General features: G+C 39.9%; 1 protein-coding gene across 1 annotated transcript in view; it reads right to left on the bottom strand.

The window, feature by feature from the left end:
- The window catches only part of LOC8028829 (nose resistant to fluoxetine protein 6), a 138525-nt gene that overhangs the window by 94149 nt on the left and 17565 nt on the right, over window positions 1–26811 (bottom strand). The window contains exons 2-3 of the mRNA XM_040211128.3: window positions 16040–16251; window positions 554–665 (exon numbers count right to left, since the gene is read on the bottom strand). Of these exons, the coding sequence (XP_040067062.2) occupies window positions 554–665; window positions 16040–16251 (324 nt within the window). The remainder of the gene's footprint in view (window positions 1–553; window positions 666–16039; window positions 16252–26811) is intronic.

Below are 26811 nucleotides of genomic sequence, written 5' to 3'. Positions count from 1 at the left end.
GCAGTGAACTTCCTTAGGCTTCAAAGCGCCTCTTATTTTCGTCTTCTTTTTCTGTTGGACGCTTTCCGGAAGTAAGAATTTCGCCGACCCGACCACAGCCTAGTTAGTAGTGTCAAGGTACGGTCAGATTTTTGAACAGCCTCCTTCTTCTCGAGGCATTTCCTTCTTGCAGACCTAAGACGTGCTGGGCTCTCTGCACTGCCGAGAATCTGTCATGAAAGCAGGTCATTAACCTAAAAAAATCACGTAAAATTGCAAGAAAAAACCCAGCGAGTATTTACTATTTGACTGTGCCGGTTACAAGAAAAGCGTCATAATCAACAATTATTTGTTTTTGTAAACCCAAAACAGGTATTCGGTGCCTTACCTATAACATTATACGCATAACAAAAGAACACAAGAAGACCAGCATCTTTTAATTCCGCACTACCAGCATCCATCTCTTTTATGTTTTTTTTTAACCTCTCCCGTCAACGTGTTGCTGTAATCTCTCGCAGCTGTATTTAGTTGGGATTCTTCGCGCAAGGAAGGGAAAGAAAGCGGGAGGACTTACTGAGTTTGAAAAGGTTTTCCAGGTCCTGCTCGTTACACTCGTGCTCAACGCAGAGACCAATTCTGACACCGTGGACTCTCTTGTCTTGTTGATACCTTGCAAAAACCGGTGTCTGAAAAAAGATATAATAAAACCGCAAAGTGTAAATGTTCCTTCCAACACAGACCCGACGCTTTGGGCAGTGAAACAATAATATTTTAAGAGAAAGGACTTACACTGAAAAAACGATCACCACTTTGGCTAGCATCTTAGCTCTACTTTTTTTTAAGATTTACAAGAAAAAATATACTTTGTGGTAGGTCGTACATTTCTGCGCACAGGTATCTGTTTTTGTTTTATTTTGTTCAAGCTTCTCAAATTAAGTTTATTAACTCTTGCCATTGAATTTTGGTGTATCTATTTGGTTTTTGTTTTTTGCTTCGCGGTGTCCTGATAATGTAATAAAGTTTATTAGGTAAGAGGTTGTTATGATTCGCATTTATATCTATTTCTAGACCATCATTGATATAGATGGCTTGTTCAACATCATCAGATAACAATGCTAACTGTCTTATTTTAAGATCTGCCATTATTTTAAAGTATATAGATCTCTACAACTTTTTCACGCTCAATCATGGTAAAAAGCAATAAAAACACCGGTGCCTGCGCCATTTCGAGCCTGCGGAGCAGTTCAGTAGAACTTGATTTACATCTCCGGTTTTTCGCCATGAAATTACGTTCACTCTTCATTCACTACTTGCAACGCGACACTTTCCGGTTTATCTGTAGGCGCACTTTTGCTGTTGTAGCGCTTTATTATTTAAAGGTTGTCAACTACGCCCGGAAACAAAAGCACGCAAAATTGAACGTTATCATCTCCAGTGCAGAGTGATTTCACAGCCTGAATTAGGGTTTCAATCAACGAAGGCTGACTTTTATTGCAACCCAATGACAGCGTTGATAGTACAAAATCCACGCCCCTTCCAAACTAAATTAAAATGGATTCAATGAAATGACTAAGAAGAATTCGTGAGCAAAATACTCAGGTCGTGAGGGTGCACGATCAGTCACCGGAAAGCCAGCCGCTACTATGAAAGACAAGCATCCCTCGTACCCTGCCACTCAAGTGCGCAGCGCAGAGGCAGTGCCGTTGCCGGTGAATAACAAAAATGAGAAGTGTCGCGATAAATAATACAAAAAATTCGGACCCGTGGTTGAAACACTCCCGATCTGCCGCTGTGAGGCATCCTACGCATCGCTCGGTCGTCGCTCTGTTAGCATTTATTTTGACCACGGCTGAATGTGACGCTGAATTTTGGAAGAATACAACTTCCACCAGAGATGCAGCGCCACCAAACGCTCACTAGATGAACGGCGTGTCGCTGGAAAGATCCGCCTTTTCCCACCCTTGACCCCATGACCTCTGCACGAATAGCAGTGCGCTCTATAGACTGAGATAACTGGGAACTAGCCACCAGTTAAGCAAAAGGATGCTAGCAGTTACCATTAGTCTTGATCGTACACACCACAAGGGTGGTTATGACTTTCAATGGTCATGTGTTGACAGTTTAACGGGAGTCTTGATGTGGAGTATATTTACGCAAGAGTAAATTCTTAACTTATGACTTTGATTCTTGATACGCGCCTTGCTTTGCCTTTCAACACACCTGGTTAACTTTAAATGTAAAGAATAAAGAAATACGCCAACCAAAAAGTCGAAAAATTGTCCCAACGTTTCGAAACAGTTCGTTTCTTCCTCAGGGGCGACTAAACGGGATAATAGCTTCTTTGTCTTTCTTTGAACTGGCTATCTCTTCTTCTTCATTGTCGATTGCTGGTTGTCTTCGCTTCGCCTGCGCCGTCTTGATTGTATCTCGTAACCCATGAACATATAAACTGGGTAAGGTGCCTAGAGACCTATTGATGTTATTTGCGGTGTTTTGAATATGCCAGGATTCTATCAGCTGTCTTCTGCGTAGGTTCGTCTCAGTACCCAGAATGCTTGCATCTTGAAATCCGATACGGTGGTCATTAACTTCACAGTGCTCCGCCAGAGCACTGCGTTCGCGGTCGAAGTTGCGTACGTCATTTTTGTGTTGACGGAGCCGTTCTTGGAAGGCGCTTCCATCTCAGTCACAATGGCCAACCTGGCAATGGAAGCGATTGAGCACAAGGCGCTACAATCATTCAACCCCAAGCCCCAAATATTCCTGCGGTACGTCGACGACTGCTTCTGTATCATGCAAGCGCCAGAAGTGGACAACTTCCTGGCTCACTTGAACTCCATTGAACCAGCCATCCAATTCACGGTGGAGCACGAAATGCACGGCTGTTTACCTTTCCTTGACGTGCTAATCAAAAGACAGGGTGAGGCACTGAATTTTACAGTGTATAGGAAGCCTACGCACACGGGACGATACCTCCAATTTGATTCAAACCACCCGCTAAGTCACAAAGCGTCAGTAGTTTCGACACTTCTGATGAGGGCAAAGAATATATGTTCACCTGCAACAGACAAAAGGAAAGAGGAGCAAGCGATCACCCGTGATCTAAAAAATAATGGATACACAGGTAACTTCATTCGCCAGATCACTCACCGTCTAAACCGCAGTCGCCGAGACGGGCAACCTACTGGGACTGCACGTCCTAAACCGATTGCACGCATCAGCATACCCTACACAAAAGGGATAAGTGAAACACTAGCCAGGATTTTTGCAAAAGAACACGTCACCGTGGCCCATAAACCTGTGACCACACTCGGGCGTTTTCTACCTCGGCCAAAAAGTCGTCCACCCAAGGAAAGGGCCCAGGGTGTAATTTACCAAATACCCTGCACCCAGTGCCCCGCCTCCTACATTGGAGAAACTAAAAACTTCCAAGAACGGCTCCGTCAACACAAAAATGACGTACGCAACTTCGACCGCGAACGCAGTGCTCTGGCGGAGCACTGTGAAGTTAATGACCACCGTATCGGATTTGAAGATGCAAGCATTCTGGGTACTGAGACGAACCTACGCAGAAGACAGCTGATAGAATCCTGGCATATTCAAAACACCGCAAATAACATCAATAGGTCTCTAGGCACCTTACCCAGTTTATATGTTCATGGGTTACGAGATACAATCAAGACGGCGCAGGCGAAACGAAGACAACCAGCAATCGACAATGAAGAAGAAGAGATAGCCAGTTCAAAGAAAGACAAAGAAGCTATTATCCCGTTTAGTCGCCCCTGATGAAGAAACGAACTGTTTCGAAACGTTGGGACAATTTTTCGACTTTTTGGTTGGCGTATTTCTTTATTCTTTACATTTAAATTCACCCAACCAGGCAGATATCTGCCGAACATGTTTACCTTCAAACCTGGTTAACTTTGAACACTTTAGAGCACCCATAGAGCTGAACGACAACAGGAAGACTCGCACGGTTTCAAAGTATTCACTGCATTGCATGACAGCTAAAGCCGTAACAAACAAAAAGCCTTCCATGAATGTTTTGTATTATGAAAGTTCAATGAATGCACAGGAAAGTCGAACAGCGCGCCCGCATGGAATGTTTGCAAAGTTATTTGCATCACCAAAACTAAAGCATACATGACCGAACACTTAGTCTCTACCCAAAATTAGCCCTGGTTATCTAGGCCAGCTGCCAATGTTGCAATCCTTATCGTTATCTGATCTGAAATACACTGTGACTTTAGAACATTTTTATGGTTAAATCAAACCCATTCCCAGTAGAGGACGCAATTAATCTCTGTGTATTCGTTTGTTTTGTCAGCCACCATTTTACATTAAAAACTCGCGTATGACATTATTATTCATGGCTAAATATACACGTCCTGAACTACTGGATCATACCGCATCCCTACATATTGGTGTCTCGTCCATAAATAAAAGTGGTATACTGATCATAAAGAAAGAGCGTACATGAGCTCTATAATTGATTTGCTTTTACTATCGATTTTCGTTTTATATTGCCTTGTCTTGATTGAAATTAGGGCTACCGAGATCTGCTGCAGCTGCATAAAATCAGCATTCTCTTTGCGTGCCCCGCATCGCTCGTGTTGAAAATAAGCCATATTCAAAGTGTCAATCGAATCACAAGTTCGTAAATGTTGCTATCTAAATTTGGACCGTTCGTGCCAAATTTTGGCGGAAACAGCAATTGGCGATTAGTATATTGTTTTACAGTAGGGCAGCAACATGTATTTGATTCCAAAGGGGGGTATCTAATGCATATCGAAATCCGGAGGTTTACACAACCTGCCTGAGCAGATCCTAAAATATACAAGGACAGGCAACAACATGTTGAAGGTTCGGCGTGCATGCAGAATAACACCTTAGAGAGGAACCTGCATTGATATATTTTCAATACCTTTTTCCTTTTGAGATATATATTACTAAAAATGATGATTTACTACTGAGTTACTTGATGTGATAATAACTTTAAGGGAAAAAAATCCTGAATTCTACGGCAACGTTTTATCTACACAAGATGTGCTCCTTACAATAACAGGGAACTGTAATCGCGTTTTCATGAACACTGAACTTTTGAATAAGTATTTTATGCTCCTTAAAGTGAAGCTGACCGACGTATTTAAAAAAAGAAAGTAAGATAGAGGTTGCTTCTAGCGTAGTTTTAGCCCGTGAATCTGGATATCATGTTCGCTTTCCCCGAGGATCTTAATAAACGCATGATAACACGAAAACCCTCCGACCAGTCATTACGTATTAAGAGGACCTTCCGGCCGCCAAGCGAGTGTCGCTCGAGGGCCGCTCGAGCAATCGCAAGCTTGCCAGGTGTATTCCCCCGCTCCGGAACGAGTCGTGACGCTCTTTTCTGCCATTTTTAAAAATAGCAAGAGTGCTTGTGAATAGCTTGAATAGGCGCTGAAGATGCGCGAGATTGCGAAATCCGAAAACTCTTTTTGTGAAGTCACGCTCCGGAAAGGAGGGTCTTGAGCGCTACTTTGAAAATAATTTTCTGTACCTCCATGCACTACACTAAAAAAAGAAAAAAAAAACTAAAAAACTCGATATTTGATATTTTGGAGGTCGAATGCAGGAAATTTAAGGATGTTTCCTCAAATACAAAACCGCTTCAGCTTTTCTTTCGTACCACACGTATATAATTTTCTTTAAGCCATATTTTTATTTTAGAGTAGGTTTTGCGTCGCAAGGTACTTCTGTTGTTATTCTGTAGACATACGGCGAGAAATGGAGGGAGAGGACATGACGAAAACGCGCGGATACGTCGGAAGACCGAGATATTGTTACACTAATTAGTGCATAGACGCAAATGGTAACTGCCTTTGTCTCTTTCACTTCTTGAACCGGATCGAACACCGAATGCCGACGTGTGATGTTCGGTGTTCGCGTCCGAACGCCCTCGAAGAGTGAGTAGAGACACTGAGTATCCACTGATCATTCCAAGCAGATCTCAGTGTACTGTATTCTCCGTCGCCTTCATTTCTTTCTTTATTTCAATTTATTGTCGTAGTCTAAGACTTGCTTCTATTGGGAGACGTTAAAGGAATACAGAAGCGAAATTTGGATTTCTGCAACTAAGGCTGCAAGCGCATTGAACGGGACCCTACGAACTCCAAAACCTCCCTCATACATCGATATCTTAAACGGATGGCCGTACTTTTGGAGAAGAAGGGCGCGTTCAAATGAGGACTATGGCGTCATTGTCACCCTGGAAAGTTTGAAAATACGGAGCAGTCCTCGCTTTTCTCTTCCTCGCTTCAGTTCACAAGCTCGAAGGGCGGTAGCGAGGCGCAGAGGGAATGAGAATGGTGTCGTGGATTGTCTCGTCGGCCTCGTCGGCCGTGTTCAATAGTGCACTTCTAGTCCAAAAATGCGGCGATCCGTTAGAGATATCGCTGTATGAGTGATATTTATGGGTTTTTTACCGTCCAGCCCATCAGCTTGTGAATGGGTCCGCTGGACTAGCAACGTTTAATAATGCCCCTTTTCTTTTCCTTTCCTGCTAATTCTTGATTCCGGTTTACTCTTTTTTTTACATTAAATGATATTTTTAACATCTTTACACTTTATTTAGGTTTTCGTTTTTTTTTACACTTAATTCGGGATTTTCTTCCTTTCAACGCATTGACCTTCCTGCTGTCGGAATATTCTCATTATTTCTCTTTTGTCTTCTTTAAGCGATCTTCCTCTTCTTCTACCTTTGTCTGGAAGTCAGGTTACTGCCTAGGAAGGGAGCGCTATGTAGTACTCGACAAGTTCTTCATCAACACACCAGTCGTCATGCCCGATGGCCGGATGTGACTTAAGAGATTGGGTGTGCCTTCCGGCAGCTACTTCACCAAACTCATTCACTCCATCATCAAACAGATATTCGTCAACTACATACAGTTGAAGATGTGGGATCAGACGGTTAAGACGTTTGTTCGTGGTGATGACTCCCTGTTTCGGATCCCAGATGAACTGGGATACCTGCCTTGTTTTATTAGCTCGAAAGTTCGCTTCAGTATCCCTTCGACCTACAAATTAAATTGTGTTTTAGAATTTGTTTAACTTTACAAAACTATCACCACGTAAATATTGCACTTTGTTGTTTTCACTGAAAATTTTGCTTCTCACATATTCAACTTGTAGAGGCAGATTAGATCTCAGAATTCAAAGATAAGGCAATGGACATCACAGCGGTATTGGGAAGTGATGCTAATCACTGCACAATAAATATTACATTTGACATATAATAAATATTACAACATCAAATTTTAAAAGTTCAATAACTGTATTTCGACAATTATCATTTCCCACTCATGTCCTGATGCCCACGCCATCGATAGGAATATACGAAACGATTAATTTATGTTACTTATAGTGTTATTTAATTAATTATTGTAACTCTTGCTTTAATACAATCTGTAACGCCTACACGCTTGCTTGCTTAGACACACAGCAATTATATTAGCCTTCATAAAGATGAGAACGATATAATTTATTTTCCCACATTGCTAGTCTAGACAATGATAAAAGAAGCTTTTAAAAATCATATTGACTAGTCCCAGGCGAAGTTTCTATTTTACTGAACGTTTGGTCGGAAGTGATTTCAATGAAAAAAAAACAGTGGCTTTTAATTAACTTTAATTTGAGCCCAGTAATATAAAAAAACACTATTATTCAGGTATGTAATAACTATACTCCCCAGAAATCAGTTGTCAATAATGTCGCTGAAGTTGCGTTCTCTGCTCACGAGCAATCGAACCTAAGTAACTATGACCATTTTAGAAGCGTAAATTTGTCTAATTTAGTTCGTAACTATGTAATGTCGTACTTGCGTTCAACCAGAGTCGTGGTTTTTTTGCCAATTGTCAAAGGTTTTGTCACCGTTAACAGATTTTGCCCTAAAATACACATATTCCTTTTCCGCCATCTGAGTGCCAGGTTTCTCACCGATCAATTCTGAAATTATTATAAATTAGTACCTATAAGTACATCGCTCAGTTGTACTTGCTGTCAAAAGGTAATAGGTAACGTAACTACTTTGGTTTAACAACCTCTCCCGTAAAGATAATTTATGCGAAGCCACTCTTTGGAACCCGGGTCTCCTTGAAAGGTACTCGGCATTTCTAAAGTGGAGCGCATATACCGGGGAAAGGGCTGGGGGGGGGGGGGGCGTGTTTCTATTTCTCCTTTCTTTTCAAATTTCGCGGAAGTTAAAAGCGCTATTGACGTCATTTCGACTTGCACGGAAAAATTGGCAGCTGGTGGTTGCCCTCCTCAGAACCAAGCCCGTCGTCCATATGTTTTCGTGAAAGCAAGAGAGCAAATCTCAACTGATGTACTAAATGAGAGCAGTTGAGTGAGGCTGTCATTTGTGATGTTTCAAGGGGAAGCTGTTCTGGCCTATTGCATAACTGTGTATTTTAGTTAAGGACTCCATTAACTTGTCTCAACAGATGTCTAACAACTAAGTTTCAGCTGCTAATATAGAATCTCAGTCAATATTCACAAAAATGAGCGTTACCGATCCCAAAGTAACAGGTTTGTCAACAACGCGCTACAGTTAAGGATTGATTGGGGTCTTGAAAAAAATTATTGGCCCTCATTCCTAAGCAGTGTGAAACTAGGTTTCAGGTAATATCCAGACGCGGCCGACCTTACCATGTAACGGGCTAATCAAGCATCATCAAAGGGGTAAGTCACTAAGCCTTTTTTGTTTATGATTGATTCAGCCATGATGGAACTCGCAGAGAAATATGACAAACAACATGATGGTGCGCTTCTGACGGTTCCTGATTGGTCCCATCATCTTGTCGCGTTGGCTGTGCCTGGACCTAAGGTAAAGCGAAGTTTTACCTTAGGTCCACCATCTGTTTAGTAGAATAGTACCCCTCTAAACTGATGTTCGCTAAAGTAATGCATTTTGAATTTCTGCTCCTTCTTTTACCGAAAATAAATTTTTCAAGTTGTAATATTTTGATTCTAAGAGAAATATAACACTCACGAAGAGTAGCCCATTAAGCGAGCATATACTGTGCAAAAAATACGGTTTAGTCTCTAACATCTTGTTTTTTTGTTTTTTGTGTTTTTTTTTTTTTTCTCACCGGATTTAGCTCTTATCAAGACCCAAACCCACCGTTTGCGATAAAGAAAGGATGAAGGAAAAACAAAGTCCTTGTATTATACTTGATACGCGAGTCATCTGGCGACCTGAAGTATTATTGAGAGGCCATAAATGACCTTGTTAACATCGACAATCTTTGCACAAACGCGTCTATGTGTGGCAGTAGCACAATACGTCTCACCTGGGATGCGCCGCGAACATATTTTTACTTGACGGCTCGTATTCGACCACCTATCCTGTTTTAAAAGAGCTCGCAACTGGGAAAAACACCGCCTAAGAGCTACAGCCAAGGGTTCCAATTGCCGCAAGCTCGCCGTTACTCGCAACAGACAAGGAAGGCGACTCCCATCGCTATTTCTTTCTCACTTTTTCCCTCCTCGAACCCTTCAATAGTAATGCTATTGTCAGGAAACACTATATGTTTAAGCTAAAGCTAGTGAAAAACTGGGAGCAAAAAAGCGCATCACTAGAATTCACTAGGCACTACAAAACAAATTATGGTTGCGGTTAATTTGTGCATCTAAAATGTGAATATTTATACAGCTTGAAACCAACGCGTTAAGTCTCGTGTGAGGTTATGTTTTTTTGTGTTTTTTTGTTTTTTCTTCTTAATGAAAGTTTCAGGCTATGTCTTAAATGTTCGATCATTTCATGTTCCGCAAATTTCTGTATTTTATTACACATTCCTAATATGAGGTTCCTATTGAAGTAAAATTTGATGACCTAAATTATAATGCCGCGAAAATACTTAGATTTGAATGTTTGAGTAAATGCTGATCTTACGTGTAACGTCATTATACCGTCCACTTTTATTATCTCTATTCTAGGTTTTGTTGAACTAAAAAATACTTGTGCATGATAAAGTTGCAAGGCATGATTGAGAAGAGATTAGGCTTGACGCAGGCATTATGCTGAAATAACGCAATACATTAAGAAACTCGCTGGATACATATCGTCTACAACAGTGCAGCGTCTGTTATATCATATGTATTTCGTAATTATTAAAATCAATTCTTTGGGGTATAGCGGAATAAGTAGGAGCCTGATTCAACCCATACGTTTTGTTTTGGAGAATGTGTCAAATAAACCGCCACCGGGAAACAGAAGAACGATATCTAACCATCCAGAGATTCTGTCCTTAGTTCTAATAGTATCGAAAACATCCACCCCAAAAACGTCCGTGCGCTATGTTTTATACTGATAACTCCAAAATACAATATCAGTGAGACATTTTTAGGGAGCTAGGTTATAAAAAGGCTGGTAAAAGCTTTCACTTAAGTATAAAGAACGTGACCAAACATGGTGTTTAGGTTGCTCATGCCATGCGCCGTTTCAGATCGCAGGCCTTAATGGTAGGACGCAAATCATTTTTCGGTAAATTCACTCTTAGATGTTTGCGAATTGGGATTAAATTGAACAGCTGTGCGTCATTTACAGCTTTCAGATTCGGTCAAACCCCTATTAAGATTCGTTCAAACCCCTATTAAACCAAAAGGCTTACATCATAGCAAACCGGTGATTTTTCTGGTAAGAGTGGTCGAGCGTACGCATTATCCTAAACAGCTCTTCAACAAAACCGACCGAGTGTTATCAAATGCATATATCTAAATCAATAAATTGACGTCATTCCTCTTAGCATCGTCCATTCAATAGCTTTATCTCTTGCACAATATGTAACACAGTTTTGTTGTTCTTTTTGCGTGTGACGTGGCAGGCTTTTTTTTAAAATTCCAACTATGACTTTTAAGAAAAAAAATAACAACCTTGGGGGCAGTGTAGGTCCCAATCTGCGGCGAAGCCAAAAAGGTTATGACATATATAAATTAGATATAAAACTAAACAAAACAAAAGAATGAGCGAATAAAATTGAAATCTGTCGAGGCTTACGTACACCACGTGATTTTGTCCCGATTTTACGAAAATCGTTTTTCTAGTACAGTTGAGCGGCTATTTTGCTGTCGTTAGATGTGTGGTGCAGAGTGTATTGATTCTAGTTCCTCGAAGGGGGCTGTGGGAAGTTTTCTATGGCGCGGCAATTCTAGCCTTAAACGCATCTGCCTAAATTTAGGAATAGTATTTATAATTACTCATCGATAACTAAAATTTCTTGTAATAATTTTTTCTTGTTTTCGAAGTAGTTAGAGACGAAATAACTGGGATCTAATGAACCTCGGCGAATGACGCATTATGAAATATGTTTGCACTAGTTGTGTACCAATAGTAGTTAGAATCATATAGCGCCGTGTCATAACCACTAGAAATACGTGTGCTAGAAAAACCGGCGAAATGCGGATATTGTTTTTCATTATAGAAGCTCAGGATAACGCCGCGCAGTTTCGATTCGGCCTTGATATGACATCTGCGAAGCGACTCTCAACATCACGCCTGACATGCTAACGTTAGTGAGGCTATCACTTTACAAACTTCGCTCTTATGTCCAGACATAAGTTTGACCTAATCATTCAGCCATTTATGTCGCTCGATAGCAGAGAATGGCTTTTGAAGTGGTCTGTGCGAATATAGACGCAATGTTTTTGTTAGGGTTGTTTATTCTGCAGAAAAGGTCTTAGTACGTCGAACTGGGCTGATCATATGAACTCTTCTACTTCTGCTGATGGTATATATTGAATCTGTGTAATAATACGTTGAAATATGCTCATTAACTTTGTCTGAACAGTGGAAAGTTTGAATTAGTTGAAATATCATTCATAGTGGTTGAAGTGTAAGTTAGTGCTGCGTCTCACCTGCTGCCTATGCAGTAGCCAATCTAAGGATGACACCGCCCTATTGGATGTGAATATTTTTGGAACACTCCTGACGTTTATGCTCTATATCAAAACGTTGCGTGCCATTTTATTTTTAAAGTGAAGTGCAATTTTACTGCTCCATAACAGTTTTATACTACATATCAATTTGAGCCATTTTGTAGAGATGGCTAGAAAATTGGCGCAATTAATTTGATTTCTATACTCCTCATTTCTAACATTAAAAAACGGCATGTGTGCATACTTAGTTTAGAAAGCCAAACTATGTAACACACACCAGAGCTCGCAACAAACAAACATCAACGAACCCCGAGGCGAAAATTTAATATAGATGAATTAATTGAAAACCTAAATTCTAACATCCAGTCTGATCGACAAGCTATTTCCGACGCCCAACATTGGCGACCTGCGTTTTGTATGTCAGGATTAGAGCAGTGATCGTTGGTACTCAATGGATCAAGGTTGGCTCCATGGAGACTTAATCGGAGATAACTAATCCCCGCAAACAAAATTCCGTGATATGATATTTTTTATGCACCTCGAGACATATTTTCTTGATGATCGGATACGGTGATGTTTTATCGCTATCGAAATTCAAACAAAAAAAAGAACAAAAAAAAAAAACATCGAACATGCTTTGATGCAATTTGCGCGCTTAGTATTGAAGACAAGGACGCTTTACCAATGTAGATCATCACCACGCAGAGGGCATCACGTGCGTTCAAGACGTATTGCATAATATTATTCCGGAATGTTCAGCTCATGGAATGAGATTTAGGAGTGCCCGAACGAAACAATCCGAACATTTTGCGGAAAAGCCTAGATACAATGAGGAGCATAATATGCTGGTATGTCGTGATTTAAAGGGAGGGAGTTTATGGACTTCTTAGGGCATTAAATCTAGCACGAGGCCTAAAAGGACGTTAGGTATAAGCAAACCTTGCAAACCATTTCCACCGGGCCAAGCTAATGAGTTCAGGCCTGTTATTCGCGTTATGCAAGATTCGTTAGCCACGGATATAAAAAAAACAATTAGTTTGTCAATATCAACACTGTTTAGATTTATTTTTAAATAATATGGTCATGTAATTACTGAGTGTGTAATTTGGAAGAAACTTGCGATAGAGACACAAATAAAGTCACGGTGTTAATAATTTCGAAACAAATAAATCTAACAAAATTAGCGTTAATAAGCATATGTTTGCAGCGGTTTACAGACCACCAAACGGTAATGTTGAGTCATTTTTTTGAATTTTTTGAATCTTTCTTGGTTTTTGTTACCAAAGAAAAGTGCATTGTAATATGTGGTGGGGATTTAAACATTGATATGTGTGCTGATACCGCTGTTAAAAGGACTTTAGAATCGCTAATCAATGCAAATGGCTGTGCAAATCTTATCAATAGACCTACACGTGTTACTCTTTTATCTGAAACGCTAATAGATTTGTTCATTTCTAATAGCCCTGTTGGATATCTAAAGGCCGGTGTCATTGGTTGTGATCTGAGTGACCACCTATGTTCATTTCTTTTAAAAACGTACCGAAAAAGGTCTGCAAAATGAAGCGGACACTGATTCAAAAAATAACTTTAGATCGACTAGACGCCTTCGAAATCGCTGTCTCGAAGGCAAATTGGAATAGTTTACTTTGCAAAATTAGTGCCAATGGTGCTTACAACACTTTTATTGAATTATTTCTAAGTTTGTATGAGACATACTTTCCCTTCACACCTATAAAAACAAATAAACGCATAAGAACACGTTGGATAACTCCAGAGTTATTTTGTAAAAATAACACAAAAAACGTCTTGTATGGCAAATTCGCAAAATCAAGAGACAAGAATGATCTATCAATATTCAAAAACTATCGCAACAACTTAACGAAAGAACTACGGCGTGCGAGAGAGTGTTATCATTTCAACATGTTTATGGCCGCACAGGGTCGTGCAGACGTCATCGTGATCACCCATCCAGTTCTATTGAAAACAAGTATGCATAACGGCACTGAACTTACTGGTTGCTCATTGGCAAGTGCTTTCAACGAACATTATGTAAATGTTGCGAGTACGTCTGCAATAAATAATGCTGCTATGTTTAGCGATAAAAGAAACAGTGACACGATATTTTTAGACCCTGTGGTAGAACCCGAAGTGTTGAGTGTATTTTTGCAGCTTAAAAACAGTGGAAGCTGTGATGTAGATGGTATTCAAATAAGGCCTGTAAAGCACGTGATTCATTTGCTAGCACCTGTAATAACTCGCATATTTAATATTTCTTTAGCCACAGGAGTATTTCCCAAGCGAAAGCAGATTGCTAAGGTTTCAGTATTGCATAAAAAAGGAAGCGTAAATGAACTGGGCAATTACAGACCCATCTCAATATTGCCAGTGTTTTCCAAGGCACTCGAAAAAGTCATTTATACCCGATTAACTAACTTTTCTAATAAGTACGACTTGATAATAGCGTCGCAGTACGGTTTTAGAAAGCACAAATCTACGGAATCCGCTCTACTTGTTCAAAAAGAATTCATTTTGCAAAGCTTTGAAAACAAAATAATGGCCCTTGGAATATTCATAGATTTTACTAAAGCTTTCGACTGTCTCAATCATCAAATTCTACTTTCTAAATTAGGTAATTATGGAATTCGAGGGCACGCTTTAGAGTTAATACGGTCGTATCTGGGGCATCGGATGCAATATGTTAGTATTAATGAAAACGCCTCTACGATAAAACCTATTCTTTCTGGCGTACCACAGGGCAGTATTTTGGGTCCTTTCCTTTTTAATATATATGTTAATGATATTACCAATTTTAGAACAAATGCAAAATTTGTCAACTACGCTGACGACACAAGTATACTTTTTAATTCAAAAAATGCTGATACCTTAATTGATACGGCAGACCTGACTCTGTCTAGGTTAGAAATATGGAGTGAGAACAACGCGTTGCAAATAAATGTGAAGAAAACAAAAGCCGTGCTTTTTCGCCTGAAAAATAAACTTGTAAACATTACAAAAGACCTAAATTTAAAATCTAGCAACATTGAAATGGTAAACTCCTTTAAGCTCTTAGGTGTTACTTTCTCTGAGAATATGTCGTGGGAAAATCATATAAACAACCTTATTTCAAAGCTATCCCGGGCTGTGGGCATGTTAAATGGTCATCGTTATATTTTGCCAAAAAAAGTAAAATTATTATTGTATAATTCTCTATTCCACTCCCACTTAAATTACTGCCATTTAGTTTTGGGTACAACGACTTCTACTAATCTAGAAAAGCTGCATGTGTTGCAAAAGTAGCACTGAGAGCTATAGGAGATGTCCCGTTTGATTTTCATACAGCTAGCTTATTCAAAAAATTTCAAGTCATAAATGTTCACATATTATATGATTACAGGCTTGCCACTAGCCTAAAAGTGGAGCAAATTAGAAATACGAATTTTTTTATAAATCTTGCACAAATCTCGAAACACCATTCATAGTTACTCTACCTGCGGAGCTGAATGTTGGGGGGTGGTCACACTGAGAACAAACTATGGCACGCAAACGCTAAAATATGCTGTTCCCAAATTATTTAATCTGTTTTTAGCTAAAGGTATTGATTCGGACAAATTATCGTTGAGTGAAGTGAGGTCACCCTTTTTTCACTGATGTAGTTGCTCTCTTTACTCCGTGTTTTGTTCTTAATACTATGAGCTTGTTTTTGTTTTTGTTTGCCCGTCATGCCCTCTATGTCAACATTGTGATAATCTAAGGTATTGTGCTTAACATGTTGTGATGGCGATCATTTTCTGTACATTTGTGTTTCTCTTTTGATTGCTGTATTATTTCCCCACTCTGTCGCTGCTGCTGTAGGCGGTCAGGAACCCGTCAAGCTGTACCTCACAGCTTTTGTTTCCTGATCGCTCCCATCATATGGTGGAAATAAACACTATTATTATTATAAAACAAGTAAGTCAAGTAATAGGTGAGCGAACAGAAAAACCGCACAGTTAGTATATTTATTCTACACATAATATTTCATACTATTTAACAGAATCGGAAAAACGAAAGCGCCTAGTTTCCGTCCAATGTCATGTCCCGAATGCTGAGAGATTTGAAGACTATTACCTGACTGTCTTTCTAGCGAAACAACCGAAGGTGAACTCACCCTTCTGTGAGACAAGCGAAGCATGTCGTCCACATGTTCTAAGATGGAGAGATCTTTGCCGAACTTTATGTACAGAGTGCAGTACTGCGCCCTGACTTTCTCGTTGCCATAGTCGTCGTATATCACGGTCTCGATGCACTGATCGAAGGCCCCGATGTCCGACAGCGTTCCTTGGAACAGCCCCGTGGGGTACTTGCCCGTTGCGTCGATCACTGGATGAGAAAGGGGTTACGTGGTCAGGCATGCAGAAATTAATTATAGTTTGGTTTGCTAGAAGCCCAGAGTGATTTCACTATCAAAACTCAACTTAATACGTCAACAAACCAGAACCTCATTAATGTCAACCAATTTTCTTAAGCTACAAAAATATTTTGATTCGCCTTCGTACAAGTTGAGTGTTTGCTCAGTTGACTCTCTTTCACGGAGTGGTGGAAGTTGGAACACATTTTATCCTCGTTTAAATACCATCAAATACATCTTATGACATTCCAACTTCATAATTTAGTAGATACAGGGTGTCCGCCGAAAAAAAATTACGAGGTGTTTTTTTTTTATCGGAACAATACACTATGCATCGCCAAATGATAATTCTCCACATAAATGCAGCGCTGGAGGTTCGAACTAGATCCCAAAGTCTCAGCACTAACCGTTAGCTCCTCCAAAGTATGATTGAAGTTCTCAAGTGTTCAGTGGTAAAATGGCGGCCGACGTGTTCTCGAATACACGGAGCTCCATGGCCCCAGTTACCAAAAACGGACGAAAATGTGCCTACTTTTTCCAATGAAAGCGTCAGAAAATCACGTAACTGTTGAATAAGATAACAGTTACTGCTAAAACTGGCGTCTGGTTCGCATCTCTTGCAGTACGCTTTGGTAGAGAACGAGCGTTCGGCAATGCATGGTTTATTTTTGAGTTGAAAAAACCTTCTAAACCTTTTTTGGAGGACATCTTGTACATTGAGCGTATCGACGATACAAACATTCATACACCATACCTTCCGCTCCATGGTAAATACATCGTATACAATATGCCTCTACTACCGGTTTTACCCCCGAGTTCTGAAATGAATCCACGGAAAAGCTGCGCCCAAGTCAGTCGTTAGTGCGCAAAAGATTGTCTACAAAGAGGTAGGCGTGGTTGTAGTGTCATTGTTTTAGGAGTAACAAGAAAAAGAGGGTATGGCCGGATGAGTTTGACGGGAAAGCTGTAACTTGTTCCTGGACAGATAATAAAAAAGAACCAGCAGCTGTAAAAAACTCAAAAACGAACAGAAATATCTTGTTTTCGCGCTGTCTAGAGAACTCGGAAATTTATAGCGAGTCGCAAGCCTAAAGAGCACGTGACATCGAAACCACGTCCTCTTTGGGGCATTGTCATATAACTCACAACTCTATGCTTTGCTTTCAAATAATTGCCAATGATGAGAATAAGTTCCGTGCAGTTATTGGGTAATTTTGCACAAAAGTATGGGGAATTTTACTGTTCACAGTTCACAGTTACAATTCAGGCTAGTTGAGCAAGTCATGTGATATTTGTTACTTGGCCAGTGACCGGACTTTATTAAATATTTAATATTTAGAAAATATTTTTACAGTTTCTGACGATGTGAAACTTACGTGACACTTTTGTATCACCCTTCAAATGTTTGAGCACTCGTGGCTGGACGTAACTGCATAATTCTTATGTATGTCCCTCTACATTTGTCTGGTAGGTCTCTCAACAGCCATTCAGACAATAGGCACGTTTACTGCTTTCTTTCACTATCATCTACCACAAAAATAAACTTACTAAGATACCGCGAATTTGGAGGATTTATATGCAGCTTCTGAAGTGAAAAGAAGTCATCTAAGAAGTATATTCTGCCATTTTTTACCTGACTGAGTCTCCCGCAAAACGAAGTGTTTGATTAGAACGAAATGTTTTAGGGGCTATTTTTTTCCCGAGCAATATATGGGTGGATATCGAAAGTAAGTTTTATCATAGCTTGTGCAAACAGAACAGAAAGCCACAAATAGATATACTAGTTTATTTATTTTTCGAAAACGAAATGTTGTATACTAATTTTAGCATAGCTTCTGTATAGACTTTTTTAAATATATTTTTGTCATGATTTTTTCATTGTCTTCGGTAACCTGTAAACCAAAAATGGCCGTTTGAAAAAAGAGGTTTCTATAATGATCGGGATGAAGATACAAAAGTTGATGACAAAAAACCGCTATGTTACTGCATCGTTTTTGTGCCTCTACATTATAGGTGAATCAGCTTTATTAGGCAAACGTTTTCCAAACTTGACCCAGTACTATGATGATGTCTTTTTTAAAAATGTATAAATGCTTTAAAAAATGAAAAACTTAAAAAACATAATTGAATGTTCGCTTTAATATACGCACCTCAAATGGAAGTCCTGTTTAAAGAACGAAGCTCAGCTTAAACTTTATTTGAAATGTGAATGCGTTTTACAGCAGATGTGATAGCCGAGAGATATTGCAGAGAAACTTGTCATAGGCATCTGAATTGCTGTTAGGCGGATGTAATATGAGAGGCACAGTTTCAATATTTTGTTTATCTTAATATAACTCAAGAGAGGCTGATATTCTCTTCAATTTTGACTGGTATGAATGCTGGAGTTTTGATTCCAACTCTTCTCAATCATACTGTTTTAAAAGAATGTGGCCTCGCCCCACCTATAATAAACTATTTCCGTCTTTTCTGAGTGAATTTACCTAAACTTGGCAATATTCTTCTTCCAGTCGTTCCTTTTAACCAAACACCGCCTTTTCAGACTTTTTTTAACAAATGTTTGAAGGACCTCACGCACAACATCCGGGGTTCTTGACAACCCTAGGCATGGAATCGCCCTCTCCAGTTAAGTCTATTATATGTTTATTTTGTTTCCATAGCATTTGAGTTGTTCCTAATGCAACGCTTTCGTTCACACTTGAGCCTCATTCGTGAAAAATCTCTTTTAAAGTATATTTCCTCATAATTAAGTGCTCTTTTCTCAGGAACACATGTTTATATATGTTTATATTTCACTTATTTTTTGCACATATACTGTCACATTCAGTGTTTTTCACTTTACAAAGAGAAAACAAATTACCATCTCTGATTTGGGTTATTTCCTCGTGTTTCCTTTTTTGGACGCAATTACACGTACTATCAAAATGAGTCAATGATTCGCTGAACTCTGTACGCGAACTTGCGTGTTTAGAGTACCATATTTTCTAAGTTCAGGGTAAGTCATTCCATCGCACAGTGCTGACAATTGAAGTTTTTTTTGTTTGTTTTTTTATCCCGACGTCAACATAGTCGACTCGTTCACTTCTAGCGTGAGCCTCGTGACAGGTGCGAAAATTACTTTTGATGAAGTGGCCACTCCGACATGTCTTGTTTCTTTTCGTTTCAAAAGAAACCACGTATACTAAAGACAACATATTTTGGGTGCAGCTTAAGTACTGTCGAGTGTTGGACTGCATTCAAACTAAAATCTTGGTTGTTCGACCATCGCTACCGCGACAACCGACCCGGGTGAAGAGGTTTTCAGCTCAATCCTCGCGTTTAATTTTTCTAGTCGTCTTTGAATAGTGCAGATTTTTACACGTGCGGTATTTTACAGTCGTCACCAGGGCTCATTTTTATTTCCCCTGTTTAGAATGGATTCCTCATTGGCCTCCACACTCTGTTTTATTACGCCAGCGATAGCTTCGAATAAATGCTAGAAGCATCTCGCAAAACTCCGTGGCTCAGAAACAAATCAAAAATGATCGTTTCACTACCTAATTTATCTCGGAATAAAGATGTCTACAATACTCTTAGTGGTGATAACTATTTCGGAAGGTGGGAACGTCAGTAATTGCAAAATATTGATATTGATTAGTGAATTTCATAATAAAAATGACCACGTGCGTTATAAACAAAAATTAAACAATCGATGTATTGGAGGGCTGCGTCGAGAAGCGCATATTGTCTTTTCAAAAGTCCATCAAGCAACATTGGGGGTCTCCATTTCTTTCTCTTGAAGCGTGTGATTGGATACGAGTCTGCGACGAGCGCTGCGTCATCGTTCGTCGAAGACTCGTATCCAATCGAAGTTTTCAATATATCCTCAGGGAATGTGAGCAAACAATTAGCCCCGAAAAGTTCGCGAGGCGCCCCCTTCCGGCGAAACGGGGTGACGTCACGGCGAGGAGAGAATTTTTCCCCGTCTCGCCCCGCTCGCCCTATGGAGGGTGTGACGACGCTAGCTGTCGGCGCGCTCGTTTCTATTTAATTTTTTTTTGCGTCTTTTTGTGGGAAGTGTAAATTTTTATGTGTGCCTTTATTGAGGTATGGCCTGTAGCTATACGCGAAACTTCAACCAACATCTTAAGCATGGTCGACAGGGCAGGCAACGCATGAATCGCAGCTGGTATATGAAAATAAAGAAATATGGCCACAATTGCAGGAGCATCCCTATAGATGTACATCTCGCACAATAAATACTGCTGATGGTCTGAATGAATTGGCAGGTTATGCATGCAATTTTTTTTTGTATCTCTTTTTAAACAAGACCCTGCAGGAGAAAAGGTGCATGCTGCTCGAGCAACATGGTAAATATAGTCTGGGCTATGGGGAGAAATTCACAAGTAAGACAGCCCAAGTGCAGGGGCAAAGTAAAAAAACAAGGAACATTTATTACATATACTGATCGCATTTGACCTTTGCTGGATTCGGATAGTATTTCAATGGACTACACGGGTGGTATCTGTGCACCTGCTTATATCAACCCTCGAGTAATGCATAACAAGCGTAAACGAAGGTGTCTAGCTCGTTGTTAGTCCCTTAAGTCCGAAAATTGAGATTTTACTTTAATCGAATTGTCCTGAAGCTAAAATACCAGAAGCTTTTCTCACGCCGACTGTCGCCCTTCACAGGTTCCACATTTTTCGCTACTAGTGCTGCAGCTACCACTGGACAGACGTTCGAATGCTTGCTTTTACTCCTGTTTTCCTCCGTTGTCAGGGAGTCCAGCTGTAGGGAGTTTGGAGGCTAAGGAAGCTTTTCGAGACCTGCAGCAGTGACTCTTTTAATTGGAAATGACAATACAGACTAACCGGTGTATTTTCCGAATACCCAAGCCTGGAATAAAAATGTCAGCAAAAAGTATAAACATTCCAAATTACGGCACTATTGCTGTGCCTATTTTTGGCAGTTCAATACTTATCATTAAGGCAACTGGGGACAATTCAACCATTTTTGCTGCCACCATACAAACTAATTTCCAGTAACTGTGCATCTTCTAAGAAATATGCCTGCATACGTGTATAAACTATATAATTAATTCACGAAGAATCTACATTTATGCAAAACGAACCTGTTCTACGAACACTTCAAAGTTAATCAGACAAGGGGCCTTTAAAACATATGCGAACCAGCGCATGCAGAGTGGCAGCGCAAAGTCGGGGTCGCGAGAAAATTTGCCTACCACCCAAAGGCCCATGATATAAATGCCACTTCCAATGCCTTGAAAGCGGGATGTAATATCGTCCTAAATCATGAACATGCAAGGAACAGAATTTCAGCGTCTGAAACACTTGCGCCACCGCTTCACCGATCCCTCGCAAAATTGCCTTGTGTCGTGTGGACGGACGGGGAGGTTCATCGGTGGAATTGCCTCCGCTGATAGCTTTCGGGATTTGTAACCCAATTTTAAAGGTAAAAGGGACAAGCAGGCTTATGAAATGTACGGAAGCACGTCAATATCGGCCTAACTCAACGTCTTGTGCACCGGGTAAACGAAGTCCAGCTCCTTGAAGATATTGCGGCACACAACACCAATCCAAAAAAAAACGGTGCTGGGAAGCGAGCCGATGCGAGATCGCGGAGCGGAGTCCTCCCCCTGACGTCACGGTACACCTCACTCTATCAGGGCGCGGCGACCGCAGCGACGCTTGTGTTCGCTCTCGGGGCTAAAGCAATGGCGGACTGGCGTAGGCACGGACTTTTAAAAAAAATATATATATATAATGCCAACGCACCATAAACAAAAAAAAAGTGTTTTGTAGGCTAGGTTACTAGATTACTGCCTTTTGCACCGCCTACAACTGGATTGCTATTTGCTATAGATAACAACATAATATACATGTATAAAGGTATCAGGTATAAATTAGGTAAGGTATTGCCTATCTATAGGTAATTATAGGCAATAATGGCGGTTGTTTCGCCAAAAAAGTACATTATGTTTACTTTCATGCAGAACAAAACTAGGTTTATGTGTATTGGGCCTTTCATGGAAGACACGATAAATAAATTTCGTAATTTTCGTTTCAGTATTTTCATTGACTGTGTTTTAAGAAAGGTATATAGGATGCTGCGATAATTTCACCAAACAAATCACAACGTGAATGATACAATTTGGTATTTTTTTCAAACAAATATGTGCGGTGAGAAAGTTATTGTAGTGAAACTGGCATATTGCGTATGCACCTATAGAACTCATTGCACGTGTCATAGTATACAAACTCCAGAATATGTAATAGAAAACATTGGTTTCCGTTCACAAATTGAATGCTGTCGCGTTCTTTTTCTTATGTCAGTGTAAGGTACCTGCGAAAAATGCGCTTCCAAAAGTACCAGGGCCCATTCTGGTAAATCTGAAGTGTAGTGGTGTGTTAAGTGTTAGTAAGCACGACAAAAGAAGAGCAAACTTTATCTAGACTGAAACCGTACAAGTCTTTAGGAAGCCCTCCGTATTCCTCAATTTCTGTAACAAAATTATCACGCCATTCGTTGCAGCTAGTTTCGACGCGCATATTGTAATACTTTCAACTTCATCTAAATTACAGTTATGGAAATTCTGAGAGCGCTTCAGGTGCTTTTTTTTTTTTTAGGAGTATCATGTTTATCCTACTAAGAATTGGCATACAGCCCCTTTTACCCCATTTCAAATAGAAACAAATATGAGTGCACGCAATTCCGTCATTTTGACTATTTACTTCAATGTTACTACGCGTTTTTTTTAGTTTTAATACCACACCTAGAAGTGGACAGGTGCGCAACTCATATGTGAACCAAATAAGTTTTCTGGAATGTTTCATTACAACCTTCTGTTATTTTTATCCTTTTGATAACTTTGATAATCGCAATAATTGTGGTGGCGAAACGTTTAAAAAAATTGAAGATATATGAAATAAAATTTTTGAATAAGTTACGTCGTTTTTATGTGAGGGTTCTTAGCTTTTACAAACGCGACATGAAGGCACCTTTACTTTACCCGGAATTATCATGTCCTGCATCAATAGTCATGAAAAACACACCAACTCACAACCGAGCCACGTAAAACTTCAAAAGAATGAAACGCCAAAAAATTACATCAACGTGTCAGACCTTCCGCCTTGTAGATGCAAAGCTACAAGACGGACATGCACAGACATAGATTGTCAGCTTTTTATATTGACTCGCAATTTCTTACAAACGGCACGTGCAAAAGTAGCAGTTCGAATGATAGTAATTCTGAATGTCTTTATTTTATCTCGTCGTAGCCATTTTTTAACTTCCGCTTGGAGAGTAACCTCACAGACACTCACGGTTCAGACTCGCATTAAATATGACAAAACCTCCAGAGTCTTTCGCGAAATAAAAAAAAAATAGTTAAACAATTTTCCACGGGTTTGTGATATCAAATGTTGCTGTGAGTCAGTAAGAAAACATCTTCACGAACAGCTAAATTCTGAAATACTCTAGCTATTTCTTTTGCTACCATCACAAGAGAGCCTATCTGATAATGGTAGCTGAAGCTGCAACAATCAAAACAGCACGACGAGGAAGGAACTGACCGAACGATGAACGCTGTTGCAATGGTCCACACCGTAGCGTCGTAAATCACCGGGTACTTTTTTCTCTACGCGTGGAAAAATAACCGTGTGATGTCTTTCATACGAATCATCTCGAAAGCAAAATCACTGTTATTTTCAGAAAAAGCTCTCGCCATACCCCGCATGGCTTGCGTAGCGGGCATGAATATATGATGAGAAACTGTTTCCGTTTTCAGAATTTTACAAGCTACGCGCGAACATTTTTCATTTCATTTCATTTATTTACCTTAAGGGCGTCTTTGAGGACGCATTACATGAGGGGGTTGGCGCTGCTTGCATTTGTAACAACATAATAACACAATTTTCCAAACACAGCCAATGATATAACAAAATATTCGCTATCAGCCCAACACTGTTTACAAAAATGGACTGACATCGTACGTACATAAATGCATTTTTTAACTGGACGTAATTATGTATAAAACATTTTTTTCAATATGAGGAAATAGAAAGCAACAAAGAAAATAACAAATAGCAAGTACATGTAATATTCATACGATAGGCGCGCGCACATTGCTTGAAATTGAACTGGATTTGTGTTACTAACCATCTGTGTAGTCTGGCAAGTTATTCCATTCTGTAATCGATATTATTAAGGGTGAAAGCAGAATGGAATTAGTGTGCGACTGGTATTGCTATATCTTACAGGAATTATTGGTTTGAGGAGAAATATAACGTGCGGAATGACAATAGGTGTTTTTAAAGCACGAGTTACTGTAGTAAAAGTCATGAAAGAAACATATGTGGTTAATTTTGCTCCGGGTCGACAAGGAAGTGAGACCCAAATTTGTCTTTCAAGCAGAGACACTAGTTTAAAGTGAAAAGTCATTTTATATTAACCCGGCCGCTTTATTCTGGACAGATTCTAATTCAGAGTTAAGATCATTTTGATTTGGATGCCATATAATACGTGCATATTCTAGTTTTGGAAGAATAATTGTTTTATATGCTAGCAGTTTTTTTGTAGTCTCTAGAGACCCAGAGATTTAAATGAGTTGGTGACTAAGCTGTCGATATGTTGTTTCATGAGAAAGTTTCATAGATGTTTCCTCCTAAGTTTTTGTATAGTGAAACACATTCAAGTTGCTGCATAGGTATGTATATTGGGTGATTTCAGATAAGATCGACCAAAGGATGGCTAGTCGACATTTTCAGATCAACTGATGTTTTTATATGTTATTGTCTAGTGTCTGGTATGAACGAATCCAAACTTAGTTTTGACTAGAAAAAATACTTGGGGACAGGAAAAATCGTAAGGCATGAGGTGGTGGACAGTTGCATTAACGCGCACTGATGGAGGGGGCCCGTTTGAGAGTGAATAACTAAAGCGATAACATTAGGAGAACTCTTATACGTTTTAGGCGCAAACTATGGGTATAGCTTGCTTGTAATATAAAGTAATCATATTTATTTAAAAGTTATTTATTTTTCTAAAAATTGACAAACATGCCTGCTCGAACGACAAATGGCAAACTTTGGAGGTCTGTATCTCATGAAACAATTTAATCATTATGATATAATTTGCAGATATTATTCTACTAATATATAGCTAATATTTAAAAAATAACTAAGGTATCTGTGTGATACAATAGTTAGGATATATTTAGTCAAACATGGAAAAAAAATCAAACAAAGAAAAATTCCGATGCGAATAAAAAATAACACCACCCTCGATTTTTTTAAAATTTAGGTAACCTGTTATACTCTATTTCGGCATTCATTTCCATTAAAAACATGTTGCATCATTTTATTGAGAAAGAAGATACAACTCCCCAAAGTAGGGTCCTTTTTCAAAGCCTACACTTAGCAGTGTTTTATACAAGAACTGACTCTGAGTTCCAGTTTCATGAAACCAACACACATCTTTTATATATTTTTATTCAGATGAGGCCAATGATAACTAAAAAAATCGTTCACACACTTAAATTAAGGAGAAACTACTGTGTACAAAGAGGTATCATATTACGGACTAGTGATCCGAGAAAAGATCATGCAGCCATCGGCCACTAGGAACTTTGTTTGCTTTATTCTCCTGCGACACTATATGCTATTCCCACTTCCGCTCTACCTTCATCTCTCTCTCTCTCTCATATATATCGCTGATATATATCCAGAACAAAAACATGTTCAAGCATTCCCTTTCTGCGTGGTAGTGTTCTGTGGCTAGCAAAAATCATTTCCTCGCTAAGCTCACGATTATGGCAAAATAGTTGCCGGAAACCGCAGACGACACTCGTCGCTAGTTCTGGCAAAACGGCCGATACAATCTTCTTTTCGCATTTCCCCGCTCGCTGTCAAGGACAAGGGGGATCGCTTCAACCAGCAAAACATGGCCGCCGACGCCTGTTTACTGAGCAGTCATGCCTGTCGCCATCTCACTCGCTGGCGTCACGGGCGATAATATCAGGCACAAAGGGGCACACCAACCGGCAGCATTATCCCCAAATACTCGAGCCTCGCGTAAATACATAGAGTGTAAACGCTGTCGCCATGTTATCGTAGTAAGACCGCCCCCCCTTCCCCCAACGGGGGACTGCAGTACGCGACGGCGTACTAACACAACGGCGACGATATCGACATCGCGGGCTCCGAATTTTCCCATAGTTCTACTCCACGGGAATTTCTCGAAACGCTTGATATTGTGTACGCCCGCCTGGAAGGATTTCAGGCGCGAGGTTAAGATAAGGCGGTTCTCCGCGGCAAAAGAAAGCAATTTCACAAAAGTTTAAAAGCGGCGGCGACGCGTGTGCGGTGAACGCTTGTAGTTTTGGTGTAGACAGGGTGTGTGTGTTCTCGTTGTTGACACCAGCCGGCGATAAGGCACTGCAGGCGGTAGCTCAGTACAGCAAGGGCTAATCCGAGTGACCATCAACGTAACCCCACCGCCAACCCCTCGCGAACCGGTCGCCGACATGGCTC

This window comes from Ixodes scapularis, unplaced genomic scaffold (genome assembly GCF_016920785.2).
Source record: "Ixodes scapularis isolate PalLabHiFi unplaced genomic scaffold, ASM1692078v2 PGA_scaffold3__209_contigs__length_174095766, whole genome shotgun sequence".
Taxonomy (NCBI): domain Eukaryota; kingdom Metazoa; phylum Arthropoda; class Arachnida; order Ixodida; family Ixodidae; genus Ixodes; species Ixodes scapularis.
Note: the sequence above shows the minus strand (reverse complement) of the source record. Positions and strands in the feature narration are given on the sequence as shown.